Here is a 15765-nt window from a genome sequence, read left to right as displayed (position 1 = left end):
TGTGAAAAGCCCTTTTTACAAACGGTGGGTCTCAAGGGGGAGAAAATAAATGAGCGGTAGAGTAAATGGCATGGCAGTTCAAACACTAGCTCGATACAGAGTGGTCTCGATGCAGATACAGCTGGAAAAAACCAACCATGTTTAAGCATCACGTTCTAAGACTGCAACCCTTCCACTTTCTAAATCTCTGTAAAGCTGTCAGAGGCAGAGCTCCTCTCAAAAGGATGCTTTTTGTCATTCAAAATGTTCAAAACATATCTACAGCCAGACCTCATGGGATAACCCACGCTATTTAAAGGTGAAATTAAACTGCATTCAAGTATCTGGCTGATGTATTAGATAAAATAGTGAGTAGTTATTGCTCTACCACAAGTGATTCATCCATCTCCCGGTGGATTGGGTCCTGGCCTGAGGAAGGCCTGGATTTAGGAAAGAGTCCTTTCTCATCGGTGAATGCCTGCTTAAATTCCTGTCAGAAGGGGAGAATAGTAGATTATTGTGGTTAAGGACAGTTAGTACCGGTCTGTCTCACCTGCCCCTCTTCTTCACTGCAGGTGGTTTTGGTCTTGCACACAGTCAGTGTAATGCACTGAGATGGATCGGGGCTTGTTTTAATTTGTTAGCCATGTATTATTTTGTATGCAAATCAATTTCCACACACAGCGATAGATTATTGGATTTTTATGGTGATAAAGGGAGAAGAATTGAGTTTGAACTCTTTACATAACAAAGCTCTTACAGAATCAATTGCTGTACTTCTAACAGCAAGAGACAATATATTTTGGGTCTTACCTTCCAGAGCCAGATTTCTGTTCTCTAATAATTCAGCTACAGGATAATCAAGCCAAAATGCTTTACATCAATAACTCTAACATTAAACAACACAAACCTCTCTGAGGGAGTCCCCATATGTTTTACTGATGTATCTGAGGAAGGCGGTGGTCCACTGCAGGGTGGTGACTTTGTCTGAATCTGAGTCACAGAATGGCACCAACGTGTTCAGCTCGTCACAGCATGAGCGAATCTTCTTCCTGTGCAGCAGCAAAGACAACACAGATGTTTCTCAAACTTGCTACCCTGTCAGAGCTCTCCATAAGCACTGCCTACTCATTTAAGTTCAGCCGGCTACAGGAAGATTAAGAAACACTGTCCCTACACTGTTGGAGGAGTGTCTTTAAGAGGGCACAAGAGTAAAACTCGTCACTCATCTTACACCTGCTCAGGTGTGTGCTGTGCCCTTTCAAATACTGAGGAGTCCAGAATTAAGGAAGGAAAAGACAAGACCAGCTTCAAGCTTCAAGGCTGGCTCACTGAAAGGGATATGCAACTACACAAAGGGGTAGGCAAACTCATTAAAATATGTAAAAAGGAAGATAAGTCTATATGATGGAATAGTGTGGTATTAGAATAAGCCAGAGGCCACCAAATTTTGGCTGGCTCCTCCACATCCTTATGGAAAGCCCTGGCCTCTTCTTAAATCCTTAAGCTGCATGTCCCTGTGGCTTATACAAGACTATTATAATATCCATTTAATATTGACAAATGTTAACTAATCTTTATTTTCATTATCCATCAATCTGCAGATTTGCTCCTGGACTGACAGTGAAAAACACACATCACAGTATCTTAGGGGTAATGTCACAAGGTGATGTCATTAAATTTTCTTTCAATCAGCTAAACTATTAATCAGCTAGTGTTTGCAGCTCAGTATGTAACCCTCATCCTCTCTTCATTGATTTTTGATCCACTACATATAACATGTCTGCATATCAATAATCTAGTCACATTAATCAGACAGTAAAAGTACAGATGGACAGGAACATGGGGAAAGAGAGGGGTGTGACATGCAGGAAGGGTCCCTTGGCAGGAATCAATCTGTAGATGTAGCGGTTATGTGATATACACATTAGCCATTATGCTACCAGGGCATCCAAGACAACTTGCTTTGATTTAGAAATGGACTGCTTGTAAATTCGGTAAATGTAATACATTAAGTTATTCTTTTCTTTATATAAAAAATATTATAGCAGTTTGTCCTGGCATGTTACAGTACCAGCGTTTAGGCTCCTCTGTGACTACATGAGTTGTATTATTGCAAACAGTGCATCAGCTGCACAGATCAGTGCAACACATTGCACACTAAGATTTTTCTTACTGTATTGCTTTAATTTTTCATGCAGTTCTGCTGAATAGCACATTGTTTGGTGCTTTCAAGGCAGAGCACGAACATAAAATCAGTAATTAGAGGCATGCCTCTTTCAGTCTTCTTGCTTGTTGGCTTTCTAAATTTGAGCAATCTATATTTTATACTATCAATGTTGATAGTATAATGTACAGTGTTGTGTACAGATGCCAGCACGTTGTACTATTTGCATTTATACCTATCTATGATCTGACCACAATGCAAGCCAAACGAATTACAGTACTGCCACACTACATCTTGTCAGTAATGGTGTCCAAACTCTCAATTTATGATGACATAGACTAAACTGCTGTTCTTTACGTGGGGAACAGTCTGCAGAGACACCTCCTGTGGTCAGTGATGGTTGCTCACCTGCGTTCCCTCTCCTTACTGTTGTGTCTCTCCCTGCGCTGGCTGGGGGACAACAAAGGTCGAGCTCTTTTCCCAACGCTGCTCCCTGATTTTCCAGTGGAGTCTACGGCAGCTTTAGCAGTCTTGATGGGTTGTGACCTGTCGGTGCTACCAGACTTCCTGGAGGCAGCAGCAGGGGTCACCACATAATCTATGAAAAACATGAGAGTGAATAAGTTAGACTAACTTCGATATCTGCTGCGTGGTAGAGCACACAACAGCAAACCACCACAAATTCTGAAATAGATTAATATTTAGAGTGCTGATTATTACTTTCTATGTTCGCCATGTGCTGCTCCTCTGCTGAGTTCCTGCCACTTGTATAGTGCACTTCAGTAACAACTCTTTCTGGGAGAAAATTAAAGGAAAAACTCTTGGGGATGATTGGACCCTGATGCTTCGGTTCAACCATGTTGGGAATATGGCCAATCACCTGTGATTAAAACAGGAAAAAACAGAAACAACCAATAACATCTGCCTATAACTCCTGTAAAGCTGCAAGAAATTGTGTTTTGATTTTTTTTTCTACCATACTTGTTCACACATGTTGGTGACTGTGTTCAATACACCCCCTACAAAAGGGCTGGAAACCTCAAATGGATTTGCTCTGTCAGTTTTCACCGACTTCTGCAGATGTAAGACTGCTTCTTGGGTCTCTGCAGACTGCTGAAGTAATGTGAAAAAACTGAAACACAGCAACACAGATTGTGCACAGTCCATAAAACGAGCACTTCATTAAGGGGATACAAATAAATAGCAGAATACAGTATATTGTATTCATGAAGCCTACTTGTTAAGAACTGTAGAATGAATATCTTGCTGTCTTGGGACGTCGGCAGACACGGTGTTAAACCTTTTCTCCAAGCAAACTCTAGCAGCTGATCTGGATCTCTTCTGGGAAGATGTGCTGCTGTTGGTGAGTGGTTCGTTTGGACTGCCCTCACCTCTGACTCTGGCCAACACAAAACCAGGGACCTCTCCGTAAGAAGCTGGTGTCGTCTCTCCTGGCCTCACCACACACTGCTCATCAGCTGAAGTTGATAGGTCAATAGCTTGAGTGGTTGCGAAGGGAGAAATCACTGTGGATCCAGTGGCCTCTTGAACCATCACTGTAGTAGGGTGAGATCTAGCATCTGGTCCATCTGGTGGTGCAGCCTGTGCCTCCATGTGTGTCTGGATAAGGTGCTGAAGTTGTGTGTACTCAAGCTCTGACATCTCCAGCAGGCCAAGCTCAGTTCTAATCATGTGGCCCTGATCATGTGTCCGACATCCACCTTGACTCAACATCACCCCAGCAGACTCACTGGTGTGTTCTATGAATGAAGCTGAAGGTGAGACGTGGATGGTTTTGCACGCTGAGGAAAAGGATGACATCCTTCACTCTAGAGATGGGATGAAGATCAGGAAAAACTTCACTGGTCTTACATTTCCGTCCAGAACAGGCCATACAGCTACAGTAAGGTTAACGTTACATGTCAACCAACCCCGGAAGTGTTAACGATATTAAAATGGCATCTACGAACACGACATTAGTTGTTGTTGATGTTATCTTAAACAAACATTGATAATGGCTGACATTAAACAATTTACACGTCATTTCAAAGGTATCAATCGTAGACTTTTAATTGTTCGTAATTACAACAGCTAGCTCGTGAATTTGTTAGCGAACGCTGAGTTTTAAGCTAGTAAATTTGACAACAGGTTGACATTTTAACTACGCCAACGTTCAAAGGTGGGCAAAAACTGATTCCCTAACAGAGTAAATAAATATAAAGGACTCTAAATAAGCTGCCGTTATAATTCAGCTCTTTATATAGGTCTTACTTTTGGGTGCACGACGTTAATACTTACCTTAATACCAACTCTTCGACTCGTTGACCAGCGGCCGCGGGTGGTGACGTTAACTGACGCTCCGTTGATACGTTGATAGACTCGGATTATTAAAATTCATTATATTTCATACCGACAGAAAACGGAGTGTGACAATTTCCGAAATATTATGAACAAGTTTTTAACAAGTATTGATGCATTTACTCGAGTACTTTACTTGCACACAAGTTACGTACACATGTTTGAGTGTTTCTAGTCGCATTGGATGTGACTTCATCCACTCTGCTGCATTTCAGAGGGAAATATTCGCTTTTTTTTTTTTTTTTTTACTTATAAAGAATTATTCAGTGTTGCAAGCGATGGTAAAACACTATCCAACATGATATAAAATAGTCTTGCCCGGCTACAACAGGCTGCTCATAAATTATTACACATTAATGACCTCTAGTAAAGGTTAGGCCTCCAATGTGGACCAAATATATAAAATATATAAAAAAAAAATATATAAAATATAAATATAAAATAGTCTTGCCCGGCTACAACAGGCTGCTCATAAATTATTACACATTAATGACCTCTAGTAAAGGTTAGGCCTCCAATGTGGACCCCTAACCTCCCACCTATCTGGCAACACCTGCAGTTGCTCAACGTCCTCCTGGATCCATACTACTTTACAATCTACTTATAGCCAGTATCTGCATTTTGTCATGATAATTAGTATATACTTTGATTTGTGATATTGAGCTATATAAATAAAATTGATTTGACTTAATATAATAGTTAAAAACATTAAGGTTGCTACTTATGTCAATGGCTACTGAAATGTATTTACAGCAAGACAATTATACATCGAGCTATTTGTCTTTACAAATATCCCCCCATCCTGCTGAAGCTTAAGATCTCTACTGAATAGGCCTTGCCTGGAAAACATCAATCAAAATGTCAGTTTACAGCAGAAAAATAACCTGAAATAAGTGTTCTGCTGCAAAATACTTTGTAGTAACATACATGTGATTCTTGCATGTAGTGAATGCTGCAGTAGATTATAGGATGCTGCATATTTATTATAGAAGTGCCACAGCAGGCACATCATGTATAGCTACGTGAGATCATGGAGTCAAATCAAGGACGTGTGTCCGCAGGTGGTACTACATTAGTATGTATTCCATACAGCCTGTCTCAACATTGCATGATTGAGTGTTTTATATTCTCACTAACTTTTCAGCCTGGATGAACAACAAACTGGTGAATATGAATCACTGATGACATCCGTGTTCCAGTTTGTCATAAAGTATTAGTTGTAAAGTCTATCATGATTCATCACATTATAATTGTCCAATTCTCCTATATAATTCAAGGGAAACTGTTTTTAAATCTCATGCAATGACATCTTCAAGCACCAGTAGGAATTCCATGTGAATTAAAATGTTTGACATGCCTTTTAAGTAAGATAAGTACATATTATTAATATGAGAACCAAAAATGATTGAAGTGAATATGAATAATTGTGCAGCACTGGACTAAACTGATAACGGCACATTTTTATGCCAATTTACTGTTTACTGCAGAGATTGCTGTGTTGAGCAGAAAGAGCAGACGACCTCATGGAGCAGACTGTTGCTGTCTGACAGTCTGACTATAATTAGTCATAATTTGTGGTTAAAATATTTCACAGCAGCTAAAGAACAATTTCTACAATTAGACCCGGGGTGCAAAAAGTATTCAAATTCTTTACTTAAGTAGCAATACAACGTAAAAATACTCTATTAAAAGTGATAAATCAAGCATGCAAAATTTTACTACAGCAAAAGGACACATATTGACCAAATGTATTTAAAGTACACAACTATACACTGTTTTATTTTGTAGGGAGTCACAAGATTGGAAACCTTAGGTTTACTCTTTAATGTGTTATACTTTATAAGCTTATTCTTTGCAGTTACCAAAGCTAGATATCAATATCAACTATCAAGCAATATCAAGCTGTACCAACTCCTTGGTGGATGCTGTGCTGCCTAATGAAGAACTAAAGATTTAACTGAACGTTGTCGCCCCCCTTTGGTAAGACATGAGCTTTGCAGGTGGCTGAGGATGATGGACAGTATTGCTACAAGCAGACTCAGCCCGCTATAAGATTTTTTCTCCAGAGACTTTCTCTCCATTACCTCTTGTCTGTCCCAACCTGACAGCAACAATAAGAGATGCTTAAGACACCCGAAAACTTAAAAGGTAGTGCTTAATATGTGCCAAATAACCCATGTTTTAGTGAGAACATGCCTCACTCCAAAACAATGCATGATTCTATTGCTCAATACACAATACCCACACACACGATACACATGTCCTTGATTTGTGTCTTACAATACTTACCACGTGTGACAGAATGTAACAAAATATATTTACTCAATTACTGTACTAAGAACAATTTTGAGGTACTTGTTATAGAGTTACTTATATTTGTACTCCACCACATTGCATACAAAACTATTTCACTTTTTACTTGACATCATATTTTTGACAGCTATGGTTAATTTACAAATAAACATTTTACATACAAAACATACATTAGCTAATACTATTAACTGGTATTGATTACTTACCAATCCACTCCAGCAGTAACACCTGCATGGGCATTTTTTCCAGCATAATATTTAAGTACATTTTGCTCACTATACTTAATTAAAAGCTTTGAATGAACATTTCATGGAGCATTCTTACTTTGTGGTATCATTACTTTTGTTTAAGAACCTCGCCTTCCACCAACAGATATATTAATTAAATAGAATTAAAAACTAACTTTTGTGTCAACATTCATCTCTGACAGTCAAGTTAGGTACTCTTAAGTCTTTTATAGACATTGCTTCTTGAGAGACATCAGTCACTGGAAAAATTATAACTACTAAAATGTCTCATCAACCTCTGTAAAGGAGACTTTTAACTGTACCTCTAAACTGTGCTTAACTATGGGACTGACTCTTTTTTAAGTTACATGTTTGGTCAACTGATCAATCAATGAATCCAAATATTTATGACAAAATCTGAATAAATACAAATTTAAAAAGGTATGTCTTATTTTATTGACTTCTTGCATTCTGAGAGAACAAGGAAACAAGCCATTTTTTTTAATCAGCAGAAGAACATAAAAGCTAGATCAACGCTACTGTATTGACACTATGGCTAGGTAATTAAAAAAAAAAAGAAAAGAAACAAAAACTGTACATTTTCTGTACAAAACATTTCCAACAAGAAATATGTAGTTAAATTTACAAGTGATCAGTCAAGTTTAAGAGGCATTAAGTCATGATCAAATAACAAAAATAAACAGATCTACTTTGAATAGAAGATAAACTCGAACATAATGAGCTTATATACCTCCGGGCATTTCCATATCAAGCCATGATGTCTGATCTTTCATATGGCTTTAGAATAAAATAAAATAAAATAAAATAAAATAAAAAATACATTCAGTGTCTGTTATGCTGTAGTATCTCTATCCAATATCACGAAACTAGAGACTAGACTAGATGTCATGAGAGGTCCATGAGGGGGGTCTAACTTGGCTTGACATTGCCTCTATTTCCATCACTGTCCATACGGTGTTTGGTTTTAGTTTCTACAGCTGCACCACGAATCCCCTGTTTATCAGTTTCATTGCCCTTTTCCTTTGTGGCTGCAGCTACAGGTGTGCTTATTTTACTAGCAGGACCTTTATCCTGCTCCCGTCTGTGCCCTTTGACAAACTCTCTTTCGCGACTCACTGGTCTTCCTCTATTCCACTCCCTGTTTGTTGGGTGACCTGTTTGTTTTCGTTTGAGGCTGAAGACATCAGGCTTGTTGATCATTCGATTTGGGAAGCGTATGAGACCTTCTGTGGGAGTGGGAAGTAAGGCAGCTTTGTGTCTCTGGGGTTTTACTGCTTGCTGATTTTGACTAGGGCATAAGTTTCCTCCACTGTTTTGAGCTGGACCTAAGGGACCACTGTACAGCGCAGAATGTGGATCACCAGGGCCTTGGAATCTGGCAACATGATGAGGACTATTGAAATGAGGTGATGCTGGTTCAGATCCCCTGCAGTCTAACCCTGGGTCCTCAGAGACTGTATCCCACCTCCCAGGCCCATGTCTTACATCTGAGATTTCAGGTGCTAAGCCCCTCATATCTGTTTTATGTGGCCCTAGCCTTCTCATCTCTGGACCTCTCCTTTCCCTCCTAAAATCATCAAATCCTTTTCTATCTGTTCTAAGGCTTTCCATGTCTACACCTCGCCTTTCAGGCCCTAGCCCCTCAAAATCGGAAAACCTCCCATCAGTCCCTGGACCTTCAATGTTTAAATTTCTATTTTCGGGCCCTGAACGTCTTATTTCTGGACCCCTGGGACCTCTTTTATCAAAACTTTCCATCTCAAATTCTCTCCTGTTTGGGCATGAGTCTGGGCCTCCCCTATGAGCCCCAGGTTGTTCCGTGTTTAGCTCTCTCATATTATCCCTGAAGTCTGGGTGCCTCCATTCATTCCCCATATCTGAACCCCCCCTCATATCTGATCCTGGGCCTCTAATGCGTGGACCTCTTCTATCTTGGCCCTGTTCTCCATTGTCTGGATCTCTTTCCCCTCTAAAAAATGGACCAGGCCCCCATCTGTTTGGCCCATCACTCCCTCTGTCAGGCTCTCTCCATTCATTCCCAGGTCCTCTACTACCAGGTACGGGGCATACCATATCTGGGTCATCCTGGACAGGCCCTGGACCCCTGCAATGAGAACCACCCCAATCATCTCCTGGACCTCTCAAAGGCCCTGGAAAGCGCATATTTGGTCTTTCCTGCATGGGCTTTGGCCCCCTACTTCCAGGGGCTCTCCATTCGTCATCTGGACTTTCCCAGATGGAACCTGGACCCCTGTTGCCATCTCTTTTCCAATCATCTCCTGAACATTCTCTCTCATTTTCTACAGCCTCCATACTGGGCCCTATTCCATCTGACCATTGTTCCTCTGTGTCTGTGTCTCTCCTGTTAGGTGCAGAGCCCCTAAAGCCAGCTCTTCTATGTCTTAGACCAATATTTCGACCTCTCTGTCTGATACCTTGGCCTCTAACGTTTGGACCACCTGATCTTCTCCAATCAGTTCCTGGGCCCTCCATATCTGGACATCTCCTTTCAGGCCCAGATTCCCTGAAGCCTGAGCCTCCTGGTTGTTGTCTGTCAGGTTCTGGACCCTCAATGTGTGGACTTCTACTTTCACAACCTGGTCCTCTAAAATCTGGACCTCTTGGACCTTTCCTGGACCCTGGACCCTCCATGACAGTTCTTTCAGGCCTTATTCCGCTCAAGTGTGGACCTCTGCTATGAGACTCTTGGCCCTCCATATCTGGAGGTCTTCTCTCTGGCTCAGGAACCCTGAACTGTGGGCCTTCTGAAAAGCACCTGTTGTTGCCTGTTGCCTCCATGTCTGGAGGTCTTTTTTCTGGCCCAGGTCCTCTGAAATTTGAACCTCCTGGCCCTCTCCTGTTAGGCTCTGGACAGTTCATACCAGAACCTGGCCTTTCTGGCTTTGGTCCCCTGATGCCTGGGCCTCTCCCTTCAGGCCCTGGGGTCTCCATATTTATAGGTCCACTTTCTGGCCCAGAAATCCAGAAGTGTGGTGCTCCCTGTCCTGGCCCTGGGCCTTCCATACCTGGACCAATTTGTTCAGAGCCCATTCCTGTGAAATCAGACCCAGGACCCCTTATATATGGTCCTCTCCTGTCAGGACCCACTCCACCAGTGTTTTGATCTCCTGGTCCTCTCCTGTCAGGCCCATGACCATGCATAAAGGGGCCTCTGCTTTCACACCCAGGCCCTCTTAAGTCTAGACCACCTTGTCCTCTCCTTTCAGGCCCTTGTCCCTGGAAATCTGGAACTCCAGATTCTCTGCTGTCAGGCCCCAGTCCACCCATAGCAGAACCTCTCCTTTCAGGCCCTGGGCTACAGAAATCTGGAACTCCAGGTCCTCTTCTGTCAGGTCCTGGCCCTCTGAAATCTGGACATCCAGGACCTCTACTGTCAGGTACAGAATGCTCCACAGATAAATTTCTCTCAGGCCCTGCCCTTCTGAAATCTGGACCTCCTGGTCCTCTTCTGTCAGGTCCTGGTGCCTCCAAAGTGGGACCTCTCCTTTCAAGCCCTGAACCCCTGAAATCTGGGCCTCCCGGTCTTTTCCTGTCAGTCCCAGGACCCTCCATAGTGGGACCTCTCCTTTCAGGTCCTGCTCCTCTGAAATCTGGACCTCCTGGTCCCCTCCTGTCAGGCCCAGGACTCTCCCTAGATAAGCCTCTGCTTTCAGGGCCTGGTCCCCTGAAATCTGGGCCTCCTGGTCCTCTCCTGTCAGTCCCTGGACCCTCCATAGTAGGACCTCTCCTTTCAGGTCCTGGTCTTCTGAAATCCAGACCTCCAGGTTCTTGCCTATCATAAGCATCCATAGCTGGACCTTTCCTCTCAGGGCCCGGCCCCCAGACATTTTGCCCCCCTGGTCCTCTCCTGTCAGGCCCTGGACCAGCCATATCAGGATCTCTTCTTTCAGGCCATTGTCCCCTGAAATCTGGATCTGCCAGTCCTCTTCTGTTAGGCCCAGGACCCTCCATAGGCAGACCTCTCATTTCAGGGTGAGGTCCCACAAAGTCTGGACCCCCTGATCCTGTCATGCCAGGCCCTGGAATATCATTAGTTGGACCTCTTCTTTCAGGCTCTGGTCTCCTGAAATCTGGACCTCCTGGTAGTCTCCTGTCATGCATTGGGACTACCATATCAGAACCTCTCCTTTCAGGTCCTGGTGGCATGAAATCAGGACACCCTAGTTCTCTCCTGTCATGCCTCAGGTCCTCCATGTTTGGACCTCTTCTGTTGGGCTGATGGACTCTCCATTCATCTTGAATAAATGGACCTCCTCTAACTGGACCTGAACCTCTCACGTCTGGTCCTCTCCAATCATCTCTTGTGTCTGATCCTTTGCCACTCCAATCTAGATCCCTCATATGTTGACCCTGGCCTTTATTTTGACTGCTCTGACCTCTCATTTCAGGACCAACATGACTTGGTCCTGGACCTCCCCAATCTGGATTTGTAATGGTTTGAATGGGACCTCTGTCTTCTTGACCCATTTGTTCATTTCTCCTCTCTAGCCATAGACACTGTATATTTCTTCCCTGCATGTCTACATCCCTCTTATTTGGACCTGTTTCTCTAATGTCTCTGCCTAAACTCCTTGGATGGTACTCACTTCTATCACCCTTCATATCAGGGCCACCCATACCCATATCTTGTACAGGCACCCTATAACTTTGTTCTGTCATATCTGACCTTGTTAATTCATGCATAGATTCTGATTCTCTCATGTCAGAGCCATGCACACTCCTTTCTACCCTAATATCTGGCTCACTATTGTCTTGTCCAATGCAGGACATGTTAGACCCACCAGTTTCAAAATTTATGTTTGGCCCTGGTACTTTCATGGGTACATCTCGCACTCTTTGTGAGCCCCGCCTTTCATCTGTTATTGCTGGGGATAGTCTATTTGCTCTTAGAACTGCACCCTCTGAACCTGTAGATGTATTCGAATCTAAACTCCTTTCTCGACCACTACCCACCCTGCTCAAGTCTGCCTCTCTTCCATGTGGCTGAAAACCCCTGTTCTGAGGGCCCTTTTCCTCTAAAACTGGACTGCCATCATGCCTTGAGTGCCTTGGAACTCTTCTTGAGCCCCTAAAAGATGGACCTGGATCTCTTGCCTGTCCACCCCTCATAGCAGATGTCATACCCCCGATATGTGGACTTTCACCTCTATCTTTTTGGCCTTCAACTCTTCCTATAATATCTGGAGCCCTACCTTCTATCTGTGGACCCCCAAAAGATTGATCTCTCCCTGTTTCCATCACACCTGGCCTACCATTTTGGTTTTCTGGCTGTGATCTATGCTCCTCTGTCTTAAGACACAGTAAACCTGCCTGTAGACAATTAACATCTTGGCTTCTTCTCTCATCAACTGACCTCAGCCTCCTTGTATCTGGACTTGGATGATACATAGGTGATGAAGGCTCCCTTGACTCTGAGCCCTTTATGTCATGTCCAGGTCTGTCTAATACATGGCCCTTCATGACTGGATCTCTCCTCTCATTCTGTAGATCTGGTCCTCTCAAGCATGGATTTGTAACAGCTGGTACAAGCATTTGTCCTCTCATTTCAGGTTCAATATGTCTCACATCTGAACCTGGACCTTTCACATCCGGGTTCGTGCCTTGCATAGTAGAACTTTCCATACCTTGCACTGGTCGTCTCATCCCTGAACCTCTCATGACTGGCCCTGAACCAATTCTGTCAGTATTGTGATGTTGAACATGTCCTTCGTTCATATTTGTCTCTGAACCTGGCATTCCACTCCCTGGGTCCCTCACATATTTCTCTTGACTACTTAAAGCTAGGTTGTGTATGTGTGGACCAGGAAACCAAATGCTGGGGCTTATGCCTTGCATGCGTAGACCTCTCATGTCAGGCCCTGGGGATCTAATTCCTGTTCCTCTTAGATGTACCTGTGCTCCCCAGTGTCCAAGTTCTTTTATATCTGGTCCTGGATTCCTAATACTTGGACCACTGATACCAGATCCTAGATGCTTTGTCACAGGGTGTATATCAGGTTGTGAGCCCTGAATATCTGGACATGTGGCTGGATTTGAATGTCCTCTCTCTTGACTCAGGTTTTCTGGATACTTTAAGCCTGGACTTTGCTCTATTATCTGTTTGCCGGACTCTATCATACCTTGATCTCTGACACCTGGACCCTGTACATCGCTAAAATCAAAATTTCTAACATTAGATACCAGACCTCCGACAGTAGGCCACGGTATATTGGACATTGTTGCTTGACCACCAATAGGCAAGCAACTATTTTCAACTTTAATAAGTGGCACTGAGACACTGGTATATGTCTCATGATCTCTGATTTCCTCACTCTTTTCTTTGCTGCTAGGTCTGACAAACTGTGGCTCTGGATCAGGGCTCTGAGGAGAATCTCTAATGGGTGGATCAATTTCTCGTAGAGGAACTGTACTTTCAATTTTGTTTTTAAGCAGAGTTTCCTGTTGAGAGGGTTTATCCACCTGTGTAGAGGATCCTCTAGCTGTGTCGTCAGGGTCGCTGACTGAATTTTTCTGAAGCTCCTGGGATGTTGGTGGTTCTGAAATCTCGAGCTTCACATTGTGAAGAAGTTCATGTGAACAGGGAGAAAAGCCTTTATCAGGGCTCTCAACAAGATTAGATTCTCCATCAGGGTCATTTTTAATGGCAACCAACGTAGATGATTTCTCAAGGAGTTGATGGGAAGGTTCTGTGTCTTTTGGTGGAGACACAGACTCCTTTTTTCTAGGAGATGATGGGGATCTTCTGCGCCCATGAGAATGTCGGCGTGAGGTATGCTCCTTACGATGACGACCCTGTCGTTCAGACTGGTCTCTAGCTCTATGCCTGGACCTGTCCCTTTCACTTCTTCTGTGTCTATCCCTTTCTCTGCGTCTCTGGGTATGTGAAGGAGAACACCGCTGTGACTTTCTTGAAGGACTTCTATGGCGGTCTCTTTCACGATGACTCCGTCTCTTTGGTGACTGCCTTCGCTTTCTGCTGTGGTGTGAATTCTGAGGAGTGGCCTTGCGGCAGGAACGATGCCCTGCTCTAGACAAAGATGAATCACAAGTCTTTTTACTGTCTCCTTGAAATACCTCCTCTTGAATTTCATTAAAAAGGAATTCATCCTCAGGATCATAAGCGACATCAGAATCTTCAATCTCTCCAGCAGAGGAATACTTGTCACTTTCCTTAACACTTTCCTGTGTTTCATCTTGCTCTGTAACAGTAACTGTATTCTTTTCTAAATTAGGGATTGCACTTGTGTCTTCTATCTTTACAGTTTGTGAATCCACATTTGAACAGTCCACATTCTCTGTAAGATTGCTTGTTTTATCTGTTGATTCTGAAGGCCTTGACTCTGTTTGTGTTATGCCACTCTGCAGAGATGAAACTTGACTGACAGGCAAAGATTTTGGTGGGGGAGACATCAGGGAATCAGAAACAGAAAAGTGAGCCATGAACATACCCACAGCCTCTCTCTGTTGACGTAGTGCCTCTTCTTGCTCCTTCAACTGCCGCTTTTGCTCTTCAATCTGCTTATTGAGCTCCTCAAGCATCCGCTGTTGTTCAGTAAGTGTTGCAGCTGAGACAACCACAGTTCCTGTAGGAAGGTTCTGTGTTACTTCAGCTTGGGAAGAAGTTTGCGCTGGAGTCGAAGTGGGAGCTGGCGTTACAGCTTGAGTGGAACCTGGGGTTGGGATCGATGGACAATTTGACATTTGAGTTGGAATAGGAGGATTTGCTCTGGCACCACTTTGAATATCTGCAAAAATAGTCTCGTCCTCCGGATCATAGGCCACATCATCGTCTACAAAGCCTGATACTGCAGGGCCAACTGCCTTAATTTTTTCTACGTTTTGTGGAGCAACCATTCCATATCCCATTGCTGGATCATATTCCTCTTCTGGATCATATGGTCGGTCAAAGTCATTTTTCTCTTCTTCTATTTCTTTGACTTTAGATTTCTGTCCATACTGTTGGACAATTGGGTCTACCATTGATCCAGACACCCGAGAAAACACTTGAAGCTTCTTAACACTAACTGCTGTTGTAGAACTTTCGTCAGAGGAGGCGATGTCAGTTTGCTTACTGCCAAACAAGCTCTTCAAGATAGTCTGCAGTGGTGTCTCATCACTGGATGCTGCTGTGGAATTCTTGTCAGAGACGCTACTACTAGAGGTGGAGTGAGTGGCATCAACAGTGGCTGAGGTAGAAACTGGAGGGTTTGCTCTAACGGAAGTCATAAGAGATGGTATGGTAACTGAGCCAGATGAGGAAGACTCTGATGATGACCCAGGACAAGATGGTGAACCAGGAGGGGTGGTGTTAGCAGGAGTCTCTGGATCGTAGGGTTGGAATATCTCCAATTTGTCAGAACCATAGAGGACTGGAGGTTTTGGGATCCACATGGGGTCTTTGGACATATGTACTTGGGGTCTCTTCTCTTCAACTTCCTGAGGGAAGCATTCTGGACGTTTTACCTTCTGAACGACTGCCAGACCCAGAAGAAGATTGGGCCGTTTTTTTTCAAGCCCTGTGAAATAAAGTGCGACACAATAAATAAATAAATACTATCAACTAGCTCCCAGTTTTTCCTAAAAGCCTGATAGACAAATTTGATTAGAAATGTTAGATAATTATTCAGATTAACAAAATGTATAGGTGTTGGTAAAGGACTTTTCATTAGGGCTGGGGAC

General features: G+C 43.2%; 2 protein-coding genes across 3 annotated transcripts in view; both read right to left on the bottom strand.

The window, feature by feature from the left end:
• Nucleotides 1-24: 24 nt before the first annotated feature.
• On the bottom strand, nt 25-3967 carry LOC143327676 (transcription factor-like 5 protein). Its single transcript, XM_076742151.1, has 6 exons — nt 3384-3967; nt 3128-3278; nt 2867-3026; nt 2555-2744; nt 890-1031; nt 25-469 (listed from the first exon to the last, which is right to left on the bottom strand). Exons 1-6 carry the CDS (start codon nt 3965-3967, stop codon nt 356-358), a joined length of 1341 nt encoding a protein of 446 aa, XP_076598266.1. The 3' UTR covers nt 25-355.
• A 3517-nt stretch (nt 3968-7484) lies between these two features.
• Nucleotides 7485-15765, bottom strand: part of LOC143326622 (uncharacterized) — a 30834-nt gene continuing 22553 nt past the window's right edge. For both annotated transcript variants that reach the window (XM_076740342.1, XM_076740343.1), the window contains exon 17: nt 7485-15602. In XM_076740342.1, coding sequence (XP_076596457.1) covers nt 7975-15602 — 7628 coding nt within the window. In that variant the 3' untranslated portion in view covers nt 7485-7974. The remainder of the gene's footprint in view (nt 15603-15765) is intronic.

The sequence above is a fragment of the Chaetodon auriga genome, chromosome 10 (assembly GCF_051107435.1).
Source record: "Chaetodon auriga isolate fChaAug3 chromosome 10, fChaAug3.hap1, whole genome shotgun sequence".
NCBI lineage: Eukaryota > Metazoa > Chordata > Actinopteri > Chaetodontiformes > Chaetodontidae > Chaetodon > Chaetodon auriga.
This window is presented reverse-complemented; position numbering and strand designations above follow the sequence as displayed.